Source organism: Ursus arctos, unplaced genomic scaffold, assembly GCF_023065955.2.
Source record: "Ursus arctos isolate Adak ecotype North America unplaced genomic scaffold, UrsArc2.0 scaffold_4, whole genome shotgun sequence".
Classification (NCBI taxonomy): Eukaryota; Metazoa; Chordata; class Mammalia; order Carnivora; family Ursidae; genus Ursus; species Ursus arctos.
In genome coordinates, this window is record NW_026623056.1 from 30,793,882 (window position 1) to 30,812,546 (window position 18,665).

Here is an 18,665-nt window from a genome sequence, read left to right on the forward strand (position 1 = left end):
TATCCAGCTAATAAATTACAGAAGGATTTAAATATATAACCTTTGAGGGTTGCCTGGGTGGCTCAGTCAGTGAAGCTTCTGACTTTCGATTTCAGATCATATCATGATCTTGGGTTCATGAGATCAAGCCCCGCATTGGGCTCTACGCTCAATGCTGAGCCTGCTTGAGATTCTCTCTCTCCCTCTCTCCCTCCCCCTCCCTCTCTCTCTTTCTCTCTCAAATAAATAAATAAAATATTTTTTTAAAATGAAAAATAAATAAATATATACCTTTGGGATTCTAAAAGCCAGTGGTGCTCTGTTTCTATATAGAAGGCTTAGGTGTGACAATCTGGGTAGAAGTAGGGGACGATAAATGGAACTTGTCTTGTAGCTGTACTTTCTTGGACTGTGTCAGTAGGATGGTACCCTATGATCCCTACCACCTGATAATCATGCTTTGTATAGTTTCCTTCCATATTGTATCAGAGTTGGTCTCTGTGACCAACAGAATATGGCACAAGTGATGCTATATCACTTCAGAGGTTAGATTAGAAAAGGTACTGCAGCCCTCCCCACCCCTTCAGATAACTCAGTCTGGGGGCAGACAGTTGCCATGTCATGAAGAGCCATATGGAGAGGCACTCATGGCAAGGAACTGAGGCCACTGGCAGCAGTTATGTGAATGAGCTTAGAAGAAACCCTCCAGTCCTCATCATGCCTTCACATGACTGCAACCCCAACGAACAGATTAATAGCAACCTCATGACAGATCTTCAGCCAGGATCGCCCAATTAAGCTGCCCCCAAATTCCTGGCCTTCAGAAAGTATAAGACAATAAATGTGTGCTATGTAAAGCCACTAAATTTGGTATGCAGCAATTAAAAAACTAACACAAATTGCATGCTTATTAAAAATGGCTTGAAGAGGCAGGCTGGAGGAGATAGTGGGGATAAGGTTAAAACCCCTCCCCCCTCACCCTTTGTGTCAAAGTCATTGCTGAAAGCCAACCACTAATGACTATACCAGCAATATGAATTTTTAAGGGTCTTAAAAAAATTAAAAACAAAAACAAAAAAAACAAAACAAAGCAAAACCCCTCAAAACCCAACCAAACAAAACCAAAACAAAATAAAATAGAAAATAGAGTATATGAGTTCCTTAGCAAGAAATGCATGTTGTAGCAAAACTTCTTTTTCCAAATTGTAACAAATGTTTTTGTTGGCAAAGCAAGTATGGGCAAAGCAGGTATGGCAAAGCAGGTATATATATATATATTTTAGGGTGCACTGTGGTTTACAAAAAGTTTGTAAACTGTTGTGTTACACTCTGTATCACTGCCTCCCCTGCTGGCATCTTTAGCTCACAATGGCTGGAGAGCAGACTGAGGCTCTCAACTAACCCAACTTGTACATGTTATCTCCAGAGACACTGAATATGCATAGACATTAACCACTTATCAGAGTATACCCATAAAAACTGTTAAAAAAAAAAAAAAGCTCTTCAGATGTCAACACTAGCATTAAGGACTAGGTGACAAGTATGTGGAGAGAGATGGGGCCTTCATACTTTGCAAATTTGGGAGGTTGATATGAGTCCTAAGAATGATACAGTTTTAAATGTAGACGTCTGCTAAGTGAGGGATACCAAATGTTTGTCTTTTCACAAAGTACAAATTTAAAATGTCCAATGGTATCAATTCCTTGCTGTATGAAGAATCAGATATTATTTCAGTCTGGTCCTAAGACTATTAGCTTCTTAAACCATGACTGAAAGTTGAGCTCCTTTTCTCTCCAGAGAGCATCTCAATTTCTGGCTTTCCTGAATGACTGGTTTCCTTTGAAGCTACGTGAGGAAGATCCCAATTTCTGTTTCTCTTCTCTTGACCTCAGTCATTCCCTAACCCCCACCCCAACCCCAAGTCTTCTATCCCCGCCTACAGCTTCAGGGATAATTTTTGGCTTCATCAACTGCTCCTAAAGATCATAGTTGGGAGGGGGTGTGGAGGTGAAGTGTGGCCATCAAAAATGGTATTTATTTGGCTATATTACCTAAAATATAAACTATTTTGTGGTGTAAGTTCTTTAGGAGATTGTTACTACCTTTAAAATGGTTCATTTAATTTTCTAAATTCTTACTGTCTTCTTTGAGGAGTGATCAGATTCTGAATACGTCTCGAAGGTAGAGTGAAGAGGGTTTTCTAAAGGCCTGGGTATGGGATATGAGAGACTCCCAGGTATTGGCCTGAGCAACTAGGAGGATGAAGTTGCTATTAACCGAAATGGGAAAGCCTATGGATAATACAGGTTGGTGGCAAAGGGTGAGGAGGTTGGGGAGTTTTGTCTTGCACATGTTATATTTCCATCATATACTTTTAGACAACCAGGTGAAGAAGTCTAATATGCAGTGAGTGTAGACATTAGAGTTCATGAGAAAGTGTTGACTGCAGATAAGAATTGGGAGTCATGGATACATAGACAGCATTTAAAGCCACTAGATCTCCAAGGAACTGAGTGAAGACAAAAAGGAGAAAAGAACTGAGCTCTACCTTAAGAGTTGAAGAAAAGAAGGTAAATGAGGAAAGAATGACAATGAGGGGCACCTGGGTGGCTCAGTCGATTAAGTGTCTGCCTTCTGTTCAGGTCATGATCCCAGGGTCCTGGGATTGAGCCCTGCATCAGGATCCCTGCTCTGCGGGGAGCCTGCTTCTCCCTTTCCCTTTGCCTGCTGCTCCCCCTGCTTGCGTTCTCTCTCTCTCTTTCTCTCCCCATCAAATAAATAAAATAAAATCTTAAAAAAAAAAAAGAATGAGAATGAACAGCTACTGAGGTAGAAAAAACAAAAACAAAAACAAAAAAACAAAAACAAAAAACCCACAAAGCGTGGCATCCTAGCAGCAAGTGCAGAAAGTGCATTTGGAAGGAGCCATTGACCATTGAGTCAAATGCTCCTAAGAGATCAAGTAAAATGAGGACTGGGAAGTGGATAGTGAGTTTAGCAACATAGAGGTCATCGGTGATCTTCACAAGAGCAGTTTTGGTGGAATGATGAGGGTAAAAGCCTCTTCTAGAATGGATTTAAGAAAGAACAAGAGGGGAGAAAATGGGGATGAGTAATGACAAATTCAATTGAGAAATTTTCCTGCAAAGGGAAACAAAGAAATGAAGGAGTTAACTACAGAGAATTTGAGGTCAAGAGAAGTTTTGTTGTCTATTTTTTTTGTTACTGCACAGAAAACAAGTCTTTCCACTAGGTCTTCCCACAGACCTGTTCAAAGCCTTGAGTTAATTCATGGCATATTTCAGTAAGAATGGGGGGCTTTGATGGATTTCCTAATCACTTGTGTGGCCTCTAATCTGACTTCATTTGTGCATGAAATGGTTAATAATAACTGTAAAGATCAAGAAAGAAGAGAAATTGATTACCTTTGTAGTGAGAAAACTCAACCAGGGATGAACTCTTCTCTGGCAAAAGCTGCACATTGGTTTCTCCTTCTCCTCCATTTGTGGGGTTTTCAAAGAAAATTGTTATATAACTATTATCAATATGATATGGCAGAGTTTCAACCCTAATGGTTCTTGTCAGTTCCAGAAGTCTTGGGGAAAATCTGAAATTCCTGAAGTTATTGTATCCGACACAAACATTAACAGATGTCCTGACATCTACAAATAAAAATCAGTTTATTGGTACTATAATTTCATTTCATAGCAAAAGAAAAGATTTTTAAAGAGTAATTTGATTTAGAGGCTATAACTAAGAATTACAATTTAGATACTAAATTTCTATATAAAGTCAAATTTCAGTGTCAACTTCAACCTATCCCACATTGCGTACTGTGAGTGCACAGCAATCATTAACAGTGGCCGCCACTGAAGACCATTTCGGCAACATGGATCAACAGCTTCCTTTCTAAATGAAATCAAATATGTGCAGCCACTTTGTAAGCTGATAATAATGATGATGATTATAATACAATATTGGTTCCTAAATGTAATTTCTCTCCCCAACCCCACTCCCACCTTACTTCACCATATCTTGCTCTCTCTTTGGACATGTCATTGTCATAAAAATAAACTCCTATAATTATTAAGCTCATGGGAAATTTGAGGGTACATTCACAGTGGTTAAGAAAATACACTCAGAAGTCAGAATGTCTAATTTGGAATTCTGATTCAAATACTTACTAGCTGTGTGCCTATGACCAAGTCATTTAATTTTCTCTAAACCTAGATTTCTTCATCTATAAAATGGGGATAATAATGTACCTATCTCATAGTGCTATATGTTTTGAGAGTGAAGTAAGTAAAAGCTTAGCACAGTGCTTAGCATAGAGCAAGGCACTTGATAAATGCTAGTTATTGGTAGTGCCAGAAGTAATAATATGTAATCCTTTGCAATTATCTTACCGGGAGTTAGAGCACAACTTTTAAACAAAACCCACTGTGGGATGCCTGGAATCTCAAAGTAGGATACAACCACAATTTGAAAATGAAAAGTTAAAAGATATTGTCTGTCTTACCAGTATTTTTGAGAAAAGACATGACAGCAACTTTAATATTGGGTATTACTTCCACCCTAAAGTCACCATTGGCTTCTGACAGGCCACTAATCCACTCCACAAGCAAGGAGAGCACATTCTCCATCATGGTGGCTTGGATATTGTGAAATGCAACCAAAAGGGAGGCTTATGAATGGTCTTTTGAAAATTCATCTGTTTCATCCACTTCCAATTCATCCGTTTTGTCCACTTTTCTAAAAAGCATTACTTTTGTACGAGGTCTTCCAACGTAGCAATTTTTAGAGAGACAGAAACACTTAAGATGTTAGTTTTTACAGCTGATTTGAGATTTGAAAGGATTTGGCCTTTATCTTACTTTCTGGTGTTTTCAATGCTTTGGAAGAAAACAGATTTCATTCATTGCCTGTGAAAGAAAGAAAGAAAGAAAGAAAGAAAGAAAGAAAGAAAGAAAGAAAGAAAGAAAAGAAAGAGAAGAAAGAAAGAAAGAAAGAAAGAAAGAAAGAAAAGAAAGAAAGAAAGAAAGAAAGAAAGAAAGAAAGAAAGAAAGAAAGAAAGAAAAGAGAGAGAGAAAGAAAGAGGGAGAGAGAGAAAGAGGGAGGGAGGGTGGAAGGAAGAGAAAGAAAGAGAGAAAGAAAGAAAGAAAGAAAATAGTAATTCTGGCTAAATGACTGCATAAATATAAAACTTATTCTTTGTAAAGTCAGGTTTACTCACCAAACCACAGGGGAAAAAATTAACGAACATGACAGTAAATGATGACCCTCACCACGGACATAAATTACTAGCGCTACAACTCATTACTGAAAAGAAAGAAGATTCTGTTACTGCATAATGAAAGGTCAATCTACAGATAACCAAAATAAAAAATGCTGCATATTCACAAAGAAGACTGGACATGGGGTAGCCATTTATGGGGAGAACAGGATCCTTACTTTCATTTTTCATTGTTTTTAACCCTTGAAAGAGAAATAAAGGAACTTTTAATACGATAAAGAGGCTTACTCTGAACTCAGAAGTTAATAGTATTTACAGTGAAGAAACAGGACAGTTGCTCTCCATATAAGTAGTGAAAATAGGGGCGCCTGGGTGGCTCAGCCATTAAGTGTCTGCCTTCAGCTCAGGTCATGATCCCAGGGTCCTGGGATCAAGCCCCGCATCGGGCTCCCTGCTTGGTGGGAAGCCTGCTTCTCCCTTTCACACTCCCCTTGCTTGTGTTCCCTCTCTCACTGTCTCTCTCTCTCAAATAAATAAATAAAAATCTTAAAAAAAAAAAAGTAGTGAAAATAAAACAAAAACTAAAAATGTGCTCTGTTACCACTTCTATTTGATATATTTTTCAAAATTCTTCCTGGTCATCAAAATAAGGTGGTGAAAAGAAATGAGGATAAATATAAAAATGGAAAAGTTGTTGAGCGTCTGCCTTCAGCTCAAGTCATGATCCCAGGGTCCTGGGATTGAGCCCTGCATTGGGCTCCCTGCTCAGTGGGGAGCCTGCTTCTCCCTCTCCCAGCCCCCCCCCCGCTTTTGTTCCCTCTCTCACTTTGTCTCTCTCTGTCAAATAAGTAAGATCGTTTTTAAAAAATGGAAAAGATAACAAAAACAGTCATTCTTCACAAATACCACAGTCACATATTGTAAAAAATTTTAAAAATCATCAACAACAGGGGCGCCTGGGTGGTGCAGTCATTAAGTGTCTGCCTTTGGCTCAGGGCGTGATCCCAGTGTTCTGGGATCGAGCCCCACATCAGGCTCTTCCACTGGGAGCCTGCTTCTTCCTCTCCCACTCCCCCTACTTGTGTTCCCTCTCTCGCTGGCCATCTCTCTCTGTCAAATAAATAAATAAAATTAAAAAAAAAATCATCAACAACATCAAGAAAGTGAAGACAACCCACAGAATGGGAGAAAAGATTTGCAAATCATAGTTAATAAAGGACTTGTAATCTAGAATATATAAAGAGCTCTTAAAACTCAACAATAAAAAAAGCAAATAATCCAATTTAAAAATAGGCAAAGAATTTGAATAGACACCTCTCCAAGGATGATATACACATGGTCAATAAGGACATAATGAAATGTTGAACATCATTAATCACTAAGAAAATGCAAATCAAAACCACAATGAGATATCACTTCACATGTACTAGAATAACTAAAATTTTAAAAGATGGACAATAACAAGTGTTGACAAGGATGTGGAGAAATTGGAACCCTCATAGCCTGCTGGTAGGAATAGAAAATGGTACAACCACTTAGGAAAATGGTTTTGCAATTACTCAAAAACTTAGAGTTACCGTATGATCCAGATGTTTTACACTCAGCAACACACCGAAGAGATACGAACATATGTCCACACAAAAACTTGTTCACAAATGCTATGGACAGGATGTTTGTGTGCCCCCCAAATTCAGGTGTTAAGTCCTAATCCTCAATGTGCTTGATGGTATTTGGAGATTGGGTCAGATGGGAAGTATTAGGTTTAGATGAGGTCATGAAAGCAGAACCCTATGAAAGGATTAGTGTCCTTATAAGAAGATGAAAAGACCAGAAGCTCTCTTTCTGCCATATGAGAAAATAGCAAGAGGGGGGCATCTGCAAATCAGGGAGAGGGTCCTCACCAAGAACTCCTGACCTCAGACTTCAAGCCTCCAGACTACGAGAAATCAGTGTTGTCTAAGCCACCCAGTCTATGATATTTGTTCTTCTAGCAGCCCAAATTGACTGAGACAACAAGTGTTCACAACAGCATTATTCACAATAGTCAGAAGGTGGAAATAACCAAATATCCATCAGTTGATGAATGGATAAATGAAAAATGGTATATCCATACAATGGCATATTATTTGGCCATAAAAACTAACAAAGTTTTTTTTTTTTTAAGATTTTATTTATTTATTTGACAGCGATAGAGACAGCCAGCGAGAGAGGGAACACAAGCAGGGGGAGTGGGAGAGGAAGAAGCAGGCTCCCAGTGGAAGAGCCTGATGTGGGGCTCGATCCCAGAACGCCGGGATCACGCCCTGAGCTGAAGGCAGACGCTCAACCGCTGTGCCATCCAGGCGCCCCAACAAAGTTTTGATATATTCATCAACATTAATGAACCCTGAAAACATGCTAAGTGAAAGAAGTCAGTGGCAAAAGGCCACATACTAAATGATCCTATTTATATGAAATGTCCAAAATACATAGAGTCACAAAGACTGAAGTATATTAGTGGTTACCAGGCTGTGGGAAGGAGGGAAAGGGAAGTGTCTGCAAATGCACTTGGAGTTTCTTTGGGGTGATGCAAATTTCTAAAAATAGATAGTGGTGAACACTGTGAATATACTTATTGTACAGTGAATTGTACACTTTAAAAGAGGGAATTTTGTGGCATGTAAGTTATATCTCAATAAAACTGTTATTAAAAAATAAGAATCAATAAATCAATTCTTAGAGAAAATGTAGATAAAGATATAAGAGATCACTTTAAGAGAATTACTAAATATTAATGGCAAAAATAAAGTCTCAATAGATATTCTCTGCCCTTGCATAAATACATTACAAATGATAATACTCTCCAAGTTGTAGATATAATAAAAAAATCTCTTAATTCAAGTCCAGTTAAGTGGTAATTTATAAAATTTGACAAAACGAAAGCAAACTGTGCTTTAAAAAACAAGACAATACCAAATGAAATGATAAGGGACTTGGCATGCTACACTTTAAAATGCATTTTCCACAGACTGCAAGAAAATATTTGCAGAAGACATAACTAATAAAAAAACGTTATCCAAAAATATAAAGAACTCTTGTGATTCGACAATTAGAAAACAACCTGATTTTCAAATGGGCAAAAGACCTCAACAGACACCTCACCAAAGAAAATATACAGATGGCAAATAAGCATATAAAAAGATGCTCAACATTATATGTCATTGGGGAAATGCAAATTAGAAAAACAATGAGATACTACTACACACCTAGTGGAATAGTGAGAACACTAAATGCAGGCAAAGGATGTGGAGCAACATATATAGCTGATGGGAATAAAAATGGTATTCACTTTGCAAGACAGTTTGATAGTTTCTTACAAAACTAAAGATATTCTTCCCATACAATCCAGCAGTCATGCTGCTTAGCAGTTACCCAAAAGAGTTAAAAATTTATGTCTACACAAAAACCTACAAATAGATGATTATAGCAGTTTTATTCATAATTGCCAAACTTGGAGGCAACTAAGATGTTATACAATGGGCAAATGGATAAATAAAACTTGGTACATCCAGACAATGGAATATTATTCAGTGCTAAAAATAAATGAGCTCTCAAGCCATGAAAAAAACATGGAGGAAACTTAAATGTGTATTACTAAGTGAAACAAACCATAACCTGAAAAGGCTAACATATGAGTCCAACTATATAATATTTTGGAAAAGGCAAAACTATGGAGACAGTAAAAAGATCAGTGGATGCCAGGGATTAGAGGAGCGGGAAGGATGAACAGCAGAGCACAGAGGATTTCTAGGGCACTGAAACTATTTTGTATGATACTGTAATGGTGGATATATGTTATTAAACATTTGCCAAAACTCACAGAATGTACAACACCATGAGTAAATGCTAATGTAAACTATGAACTTTAAGTGATAATAATGTGTTAATGTAGAGTCACCAATTATAACAAATGTACCACACCTGCATGAGATGTTGGTAATGGGGGAGTCGGGGGGGGGCAGGTGATATATGGGAACTTTCTATATCCTCCACTCAATTAAAAAAAAAAAGCATGTTTAAGTAATTATAAAGCTACATAGTTCTAAATTAAGAATAGATGATATGACAGGAAGTACAATAGAAATTCCAGATGTAAACCTTAATCTGTCAAAAAACTTAACATAAACTATTAAGAGGAATAAGAAAGTGAAGAGATGAATCATAATTTAATAAATATTGTTCAGAATGTTAGTTTTTGTTATGAAGAAAAGAAAATTAGATATAAATTCATACTTCATAATCAACACCTAACCACAATATATTAGCCCTTGATAGGTTAAAAATGTTAACTTGAAGGGGCGCCTGGGTGGCACAGCGGTTGAGCGTCTGCCTTCAGCTCAGGGCGTGATCCCGGGGTTGTGGGATCGAGCCCCACATCAGGCTCTTCTGCTATGAGCCTGCTTCTTTCTCTCCCACTCCCCCTGCTTGTGTTCCCTCTCTCGCTGGCTGTCTCTATCTCTGTCGAATAAATAAATAAAATCTTTAAAAAAAAAAATGTTAACTTTAAGCACTCCAAAAGTAGGGACACCTGAGTGGCTCAGTCAGTTAAGTGTCCAATTCTTGATTTCCACTGTGGAATTAAAGTAGAAAGCAATAGGGGCGCCTGGGTGGCACAGCGGTTAAGCGTCTGCCTCCGGCTCAGGGCATGATCCCGGTGTTACGGGATTGAGCCCCACGTCAGGCTCCTCCGCTATGAGCCTGCTTCTTCCTCTCCCACTCCCCCTGCTTGTGTTCCCTCTCTCGCTGGCTGTCTCTATCTCTGTCAAATAAATAAATAAAATCTTTTTTAAAAAAAGTAGAAAGCAATAGCAAATTAGCAATAAATCCAACTACATGGATGAAACTCAACTGCATTATGCTAAGTGAAAGAAGCAAGGCTCAAAAGACCATGTGCTGCATGGTTCCACTTATGGCACATTCTGGAACTGTAGGGACCAAAATCTGACCAGTATTTGCCAGGGACTCACCTTGAGTGCAGAGGTTGATTAACAAGGAACTGGTGGGAATTTGGGGGTGGGGAGTGATGAAACTCTTTTTTATATCTTTATATCTTTGTATGTCTTATATCTTGTGGTTATTCCATGATTGTATACATTTGTCAAAACTCACAGAACTATACACTAAAAAGTATGAATTTGCTGTATGTAAATTGTACCTTAATTTTTAAAATGAAAGGAAGTCAATAGCACTCATATACACAACTAGAAGATACAGTGAATGAAAAACCTCATGTACAATAGCTAAATAAATAAATAAATAAATAAATAAAATGTTTAGAAAGAAACTTAACAAGAAATATTCTATGTAAGAAAACTATAAACATTGTTTTTTTCTTTTTTAAAATTTAAATTCAATTAATTAACATATAGTGTACTATTAGTTTCAGAGGCAGCAGTTAGTGATTTAGCAGTCTTACATAACACCCAGAGTTTATTACATGACATGCCCTCCTTAATGTCCATCACCCAGTTTCTTTAATTTTGTTATTAACTGGTTTATATAATTGGCTGCTCCCATGTTAGGGGCATAAATATTTATTTATAATTGTTAGAGCTTCTTGTTGGATAGACCCTTTAATTATGAGATAGTGTCCTTCCTCATCTGTTAATACAGTCTTTGGTTTAAAATCTAATTTGTCTGATATAAGGATTGCTACCCAGCTTTCTTTTGATGTCCATTAGCATGATAAATGGTTTTCCACCCCCTCACTTTAACTCTGGAGGTGTCTTTGGGTCTAAAATGAGTCTCTTGCAGACAGCATATCGATGGGTCTTGTTTTTTTTTTGTTTTTTGTTTTTTAATCCAATCTGATACCCTGTGTCTTTTGATTGGGGCATTTAGCCCATTTACATTGAGTAACTATGAAGACTATACTTTCAGGGATCATTTCTATAGTTTGTTACATTGAGTAACTATTGAAAAATATGAATTTAATGCCATTGTATTACCTGTAAAGTCACTGTTTCTGTATATTGTCTCTGTTCCTTTCTGATCTGTTACTTCTGGGCTATCTCTTCACTTAAAGGTTCCCCTTTAATATTTCTTGCAGGGCTGGTTTAGTGATCACAAATTCTTTTAGCTTCTATTTGTCCTGGAAGCATTTTATCTCTCCTATTTTGAATGCCAGCCTTGCTGGATAAAGTATTCTTGGCTGCATTATTTTTTTCATTTAGCACCCTGACTATATCATGCCGGTCCTTTCTGGCCTGCCAGGTCTCTGTGGATAGGTCTACTGTCAGTCTAATGTTTCTACCCTTGTAGAATACGGATCTCTTGTCCCGAGCTGCTTTTAGGATTTTCTCTTTGTCTCTGAGATTCGCAAGCTTCATTATTATATGTCAAGCTGTTGACCTATTTTTACTGATTTTGAGGAGGGTTCTCTGTGCCTCCTGGACTTGAATGCCTGTTCCCTTCCTCAGATTAGGGAAGTTCTCTGCTATAATTTCTCCAATATACCTTCTGCCCCCCCCCTTTCCTCTTCTTCTGGGATCCCAATTAGTCTAATATTGTTTCACTTTACAGAATCACTTATCTCTGTAATTCTTCCTTTGTGATCCAGTAGTTGTTTATCTCTCTTTTCCTCAGCTTCTTTATTCTCCATCATTTGGTCTTCTATATCACTAATTCTTTCTTCTGCCTCATTCATCCTAGCTGTTAGAACCTCCATTTTTTATTGCATCTCATTAATAGCCTTTTTTTATTTCAACTCGATTAGATTTTACTTCTCTTATTTCTCCAGAAAGGGATCCTCTAGTGTCTTCTATGCTTTTTTCAAGCCCAGCTAGTATCTTTATAATCATTATTATAGTAATAATATACTATTATATATTATTATATAGTATTTTCCCCTAATGCTGGAGTTTTGCAGTTCTGTGTGATTGGTAAACTTGGTCTTAGAAGGATGTTCTTGCTGACCTTCTGGGGAGGGGCCTGTTGTACTGAATCTTAAGTGTCTTTGCCCTGGGTGGAACTGCACCACCCTTGCCAGGGGCCAGGCTAAGTCAACTGCTCCGATTTGCTCTCTGTGGCTTTTGTTCCCTGAAGCCTTTCTGGGTAGCTGTAGAGGATGAGCATGAAAATGGCAGCCTCCAATATCCAGTTCTGGAGCTGAGAGCCTGGGGCCCCACTCCTCAGTGAGCCCTCAGAGAAAAGCTGTCAGTCACTCCTGTCTCCCTGCTCTCTGGCTGCACTCCATGCTCACCCAGCCTGAGACTGAGCATTTCTGTCTCAGGCACACGACTCCGCTTTGAGTCCACAAACGCAGTGGGCTCCTGCGGCTTGCCCGGCGCCACTGCTCCTGGGGAAGAAGGGCCTTGTCGCAGTTCTACCACCTGCTGGGCCCCTCCTCAGAAATCAGTTGATGGACTGTGCCATGATTTGCGGTTATGGCAACCCTGAGCTGAGAGCCCACTCCTGGGCTCACTCTTAGCAGCTGGCTTCCCCGCTCCGATACCCTGGGAGCTCTGCCGCCCTCAGGCACCCCCGTTCTTTCTGTGACCCCAGGGATCCTGAGACCACATTGTCCCAACTAGGATTCTGCCCTGCTTCGCCCCCTGAGTGCCTTGAAGGCAGGGACATCCCTCCCCAGAGCAGGCTGCTAAAAGTTCTGATTTTGTGCCTACTGCTCTATCACCTGCCAGTAGCCACCTTATGGAGGTTCCCTACCCCCTGTGATTTCTCTTCCGATGTATCACCTTGGATTCACCTCCGCACCTCCTACCTTGCAGAAAGTGGTCACTTTTCTATCTGTAGAATTACGGCAATTCTTTTCTTAGATCTCCGGTTGAGTTTGCAGGTGTTCAGAATGATTTGATAGCTATCTTGCTGAATTCCCGGGACCAGACTAAACTAAGGTCTCCTACTCCTCCGCCATCTTGCAAAGCCCTCTAAAAACAAAGAAGTAAGCCTGAACAAGAAATGACATCCTTTGTTCTTGGTTAGAACATCTCAACAGCAACTCAAGATGTCAGCTGTCTGTGATTTTAAAGTGTGATGCAAATCCAATATAAATCTTGATGAACTTTTTATGACACTGATCATAAATCAGAAGTCAGTCCTAAGTTTCATAAGTAAAGATAAGCACACAAGAATAGCTAGGAAAACATCAGGAAGGAAGAGCTCTTAGGGAAACTAGCCCTGACATTAGAATATATAACAAAGCCTCTCTGCAACAGATGAATAAACATGTCAATGGAATAGAACAGAAGTTCCAGAAATAGTCAAAGCACATATAAAAATCTAGCAAGTGATAAAGGTGGTCTCACCTTTAGCAGTGTTAACCTTTTTGGTAAAGGTTGTTGGGACAACTGGATACCCATTTGGAAAAAAGATAAAATTTGATCCGTTCCTCAAATCATAAACAAGAATAAACACTAAATGTATCAAGGATCTAAATGGAAAAAATAAAGCGTTACAAATAAGATGGGTGACCATAACCTAGGTGATGGGGAAAGCTCTTAAAATATGACCAAAATTCCAAATACGATACAATAAAAAATTGGTAAATTTTACTATAAAAAATTGGGGCACCTGGGTGGCTCAATTGGTTAAGCATCAGGTCATGATCTCAGGGTTCTGGGATTAAGCCTCCCTACTCAGCAGGGAGTCTGCTTCTCCCTCTCCCTCTGCACCCTCCCCACTCATACTCTCTCTCTCTCAAATAAATGAATAAAATCTTTAAAAAAATTTTTACTACAAAAATAAAACCCATTTGCATGGGGGGAAAAGCCACCATAAGCAAACTCAGCAGACAAATGACAAACTGAAAGGAAAGAGCCATAACATATATCACAGACAAAAGATTAATATCCTTAATTTATAAGGAAATTTTAAAAATTGAGGGGAAAGAGACCAAAAATTCCATGGAAAACAGTGCCCCGCACTCTACTCTCTTCCGGTACAAGTCAGGGTGGTAAGCTCCTCCCCAGGGAGAGGGGGTTCGAGGGCCGTGGGGTCTCCCCACAGCCCAGGGCTGCAGAGTCCCGCCCTGCCCTCCGCACCCCCACCCTTGGCACCCCTCACCATTCTTCTGAGGAAAGGCGCCGGCCAGCGGTGGGGGGGCTGCCGGGCTGCGGCCGACCTCACGCTCTAGGCCTCGCGATCTCCTGGGCTCTGTACAGACAGCCGCAGAGCCGCAAGTTCGGGGGCAAGTTCTTCGGGCGCCGGGCATCTGAGCCCAGGGGAGCAGGGTGCAGCCCTTCCCAGGTCGCTTCTCCACTCACGAGGCTGCGGCCCCACCCAGCAGGCTCGTGCCTCTTCTTTCACTTTCTCTCCTCTGAAAATCACTGCTGCCTAGGTTGTGGTCCTGAGGTCTCAAACAGCTGCCTCAAGATACATCACCCATCTGGGACCGATGTTGCTGTCCCACAAATTTGGGGTCCAAATTCTGGGCTCTGCGATTCATCAGGTGTGTAACCCCAGTCAATTAAATCTGTGCAGTGGGCATAGCCACCTCATATTATCATGGGGATTAAATGAGGCAAAGTTTGGAAAAGCTTCCAGTTTCTTTCCGTTAGTGAAAACAGGTACTAATGTAGGTCTGTCATAAAAGCAAAAGTGGTAGTAAAGGCAAATATTTGAAAAGGAGTCTGGGCAACCTCTATACTCAAAGTGGGTAATTGAAGAGAGTTTAATGAAGGAATTGCCTTCACAGGTGGAGGCAAAGGGCTAAGGGAAACCAGGGAGAAATGGTGAGGCAGCCCCACCCTCCTCTTCGCCCTCCCGTTACCGGCAGGCTGAACAGGCAAGGGAAGGGTGTGTACTGAACCTGTTATCTGAGGGCAAGGTCGGCTGCCCTTTGCTCCAAAGGCCAATAATCCAGAGAGGAGTTTTGGTTGGAAAGGAAAATGAGCTTTGTTCAGGAGTCCGGCCACCTGGGGAGAATGCTGACTCTCGTCCAAAAACCAACTTAGAGTTTTCTTTTAAAAAAAAATTTAGGGCTGTTAATCAGTAAAAAGGGGAGCACAGTGGTCTGTAACTCTTCCTGATTGTGTGCGGACTCAAGGGTGCCAACTACAGGCATTATCATGGTGCTCCGAAGCTGTGTATTGGTGCGGGGGAGCGGGGGGGGGGGGGGGGGGGGGGGCGGGGCAGCCGAGGAGGATTTGGTTCCAAGTCTTTCTAGGAAACAATGCATTATCTATAGACACACAAAGAAAGGTTTAATTAATCACATGGCTTAAAGGTGCTAAAGCTTACACTACTAAATTGGCTGGAGGGGCACAGGTGGAGGCTTCAAGCCTGGTGAGAGCCATTTACCTATAGGAGAGAACCAGCTGTTCCAGGGAAGCCATGGCTGCTTTCTGGAGGCAGCAAGGGAAATAAGTCCCCTGGATAAGTTCCCACTAGCCTATCTCTTGCTGGGACTTTCCATTGCTGAACTCAATCGGCAATCAGGGCACAGAATGGAGCTGGTGCAGTCCCAAGGCAGTGGATTTTAATATCATACCTGCATTAATCAAGATATGTATAAAGTATTAGGAACACGAGGAAAAAAGGGATTCAAAATTTGAAGACAAGATTGAAGGAAAGTTCCAGTAGTAGTGGCATTCGGGTGAGATCTGGAATGAAGAGCAGGACATTTCTAAGTGGTGAATGAGGCAGAAGGGCATTGCAGAAAAGACAGGTAGAGCAAAGGCCAGAAGAAGCGAAGTACAGACTGTGGCTTAGAAAAGCTGGTAGTCTGGTGTGAGTGGACTGTAGGGGGTTGGTGCAGAGGAAGGGACATGAGGTAAGCAAAATAGAATGAGAAATCCCTGATGGCCATGCTGTGACATTTGAACTTTATGTTCTAGGCCAGTGGTCCTCAAAATGTGGTGGCCAGACCAGCAGCATCAGCATCACCTGGAACTTATCAGAAATGCAAATTCTGGGGCCCAATCTCACATCGACAAGGTTAGACACTCTGGCAGGGGTAGCGGGTGGGGGGTGGGTCTTAGCATTCTGTGTTTTATTGAGCCCTCCAGTGATTCTGACCCAAGATCAAGTTTGCTGTAGGCATCAGGGAGTTACTGAAGGCATGTTTCAGATGAGTGATGAGATCAGAGCTATTGTTTTTTTTTTTAATATATTTTTTTAGATTTAGTTATTTATTTTAGAGAGAGAAAGAGAGCACGAGCAGGAGGGACAGAGGGAGAGGGAGAGAGAATCTGAAGCAGCACAGAGCCCAATGCAGGGCTCTATCTCACCACCCTGAGATCACGACCTGGGCTGAAACCAAAGTTGGACGCTTAACCGACTGTGCCACCCAGGTGCCTCAGCACTATTGTTTTTCAAAAGGCAGTTTGAAGTGACATAAGGAAAAGGAGGGATGGGGACAGAGAAAGTCTTTAGAGGTGAGATTCTATTGAGAGAACTATGAAGATGCCAAGTGGGCAGTGAGATTTGAAGTGAAGTTGATACAGGGCTGGTGATGATGGATATGCAGGAAGCAGGATAGGGGGAAGTCAAAGGTGCCCCTACGGCCACATTTTAATGTGCTATAAATGTAATAGGTTTTACATTGTCTGCTGTTTTCCCAGAAATAAAGTTTTCTCCTCTATGAAATAAGACGTGTAAACAAAATGCTTTCTACGGTCTCTTTCAACACATACGCCAAGCGAATGAAGCTGCTGAGTGAGGTGCTAGATCTTTTCAAGGCTTTCCGCGGCCAGGGTAGTCACCTGCATTGGACTGCACTGCTTCTTAGCTTGCGTGGCTTCCCTTTTTGTTCGTCCTTACCTTCCCTGACCTGGGCTTGTATCTCCTCCCCCCCCCGAAATTGTTAACAATTAATCTTTGCCTTAAGGGTCTGTGCTTAGGAGGACTCAGGACCCCAGTCAGTAGTAAAGGAAATAGTGCCCAACTCCCATAGGGAAATAAAGCAAAAACTGTACTAATCCATAAGATAAGTGTAAGGAAGCCCAGCAAAGGTTTGGTTTTTCTGCTAAGGACTTCTTTAGTCCTCCCTGTATTGTGATTTATAATAAGAAATGTATATTTGGTCTTCGTCCCTGTTTCTGGCACAGAGCTCCTAAAATCCTTGCAATTTCCTAATGGCTGAGAGTGATAAAGATGTCTTTTGTTAGTGAGATGACCTAAGGATGGTTGCCAGAGGAATCAACTACATGCTTGGAGGGCTGAAACTTTCAGTCCCAATGCCTGACCTCTGGGGAGGTGGGGAGGCTGGAGGTTGACTTCAATCACAAATGACCGGAGATTTGATCAATTGTGCCTCTGTTTTGAAGCCTCCATATAAACCCAAAAAGGATGGAGTTTGAAGAGCTTCCAGGTGACTGAACAGGTGGAGATTTGGGCATAGTGGTTTGCTGGGAGGCCATGGAAGCTCCATGCCCTTTACCCATACTTTGCCCTATGTTTCTCTTCCATCTGGAAATTGCTGAGTTATATGCTTTTATAATAAACCAGTGATGTAATGAGTAAACTGGTTTCCCAAGTTCTGTGAGCCACTCTAGCAAATTAAGCAAACCCAAAGAGGGGGTCACAGGGAACCAGAGATTTATAGCCCTTCGGTCAGAAGCACAGGTAACATCCTACGCTTGCTTTTGGCATCCGAATGGAGGAAAAACCCACATATGGGAATTGGGTGCAGAAGAATTCTACCTTTAGAAAAATGTCAAATCTCTTAATACTATTTTCAATTCTCTTTTTCCTTTGGAGAGAAGGCACCCTGATGCGCTGGTACCCAGTGAGCCATCTGGGTAATCCAGCACTGACGCTGGAAAGGTGAAAAAGAAACTCTAGGAGCAAGGATAGGGCAAGTGTAGTTTGTTAGGGTATGACATCCACTTTCTCTAGAAGGAGAGAGGGATGAAGCCTGTAGCCCACTTTTATCTTTGTAATAACCTATGTGTTAAGGAGAAAAAATACTATGGAATGTGATTTTCACAGCTGAAATTGGTGGTAGTGAAGTCGATCCTGTTACATTTTACTGCAATACTACTTAGCAAATAGCTACACACAAAATCAGCTGCAGACATCTGCCCACGTGGTATGTTGCTGTATGTTGTTGGTGTTGCAGAGAACTCCCAGGATCTCATCCGAAGGGAAGAGAAAGAAGTAGGGGGAGGAACACAGACAATCTGTTCTTATATGGATATAACTTTCTTTCTTTCTTTAAGATTTTGTTTATTTATTTAAATTTAATTAATTTATTTAGAGAGAGCGAGAGCAAGCAGGGTGTTGGTGGGGAGAGCAGAGGGAGAGGGACAAGCAGACTCCATGCTCAGCTTGGAACCCTACATGCGGCTCCATCCCATGACCTAGAGATCATGACCTGAGCCCAAATCAAGAGACAGACACTTAACCGACTGAGCCACCCAGGCACCGCCAGATATAACTTTATTTAAAGCAGATACAGATGACAATACCTTTCCCAGGACAAGAGCAGCAACCCAAAGCTCACCAACCACTCTCA

The 18,665-nt window shown here is 40.8% G+C and overlaps 1 protein-coding gene and 1 pseudogene across 1 annotated transcript in view; one reads left to right on the forward strand and one right to left on the reverse strand.

Moving 5' to 3' along the window:
• PARP15 (poly(ADP-ribose) polymerase family member 15) overlaps nt 1-14,549 on the reverse strand; it is a 47,510-nt gene extending 32,961 nt beyond the window's left edge. Inside the window, exons 1-2 of the mRNA XM_044384743.3 lie at nt 14,273-14,549; nt 13,516-13,640 (exon numbers count right to left, since the gene is read on the reverse strand). Of these exons, the coding sequence (XP_044240678.3) occupies nt 13,516-13,569 (54 nt within the window). The 5' untranslated portion in view covers nt 13,570-13,640; nt 14,273-14,549. The remainder of the gene's footprint in view (nt 1-13,515; nt 13,641-14,272) is intronic.
• Nucleotides 11,116-11,190, forward strand: LOC113257166 (small nucleolar RNA U3; annotated as a pseudogene).
• Nucleotides 14,550-18,665: the final 4,116 nt, after the last annotated feature.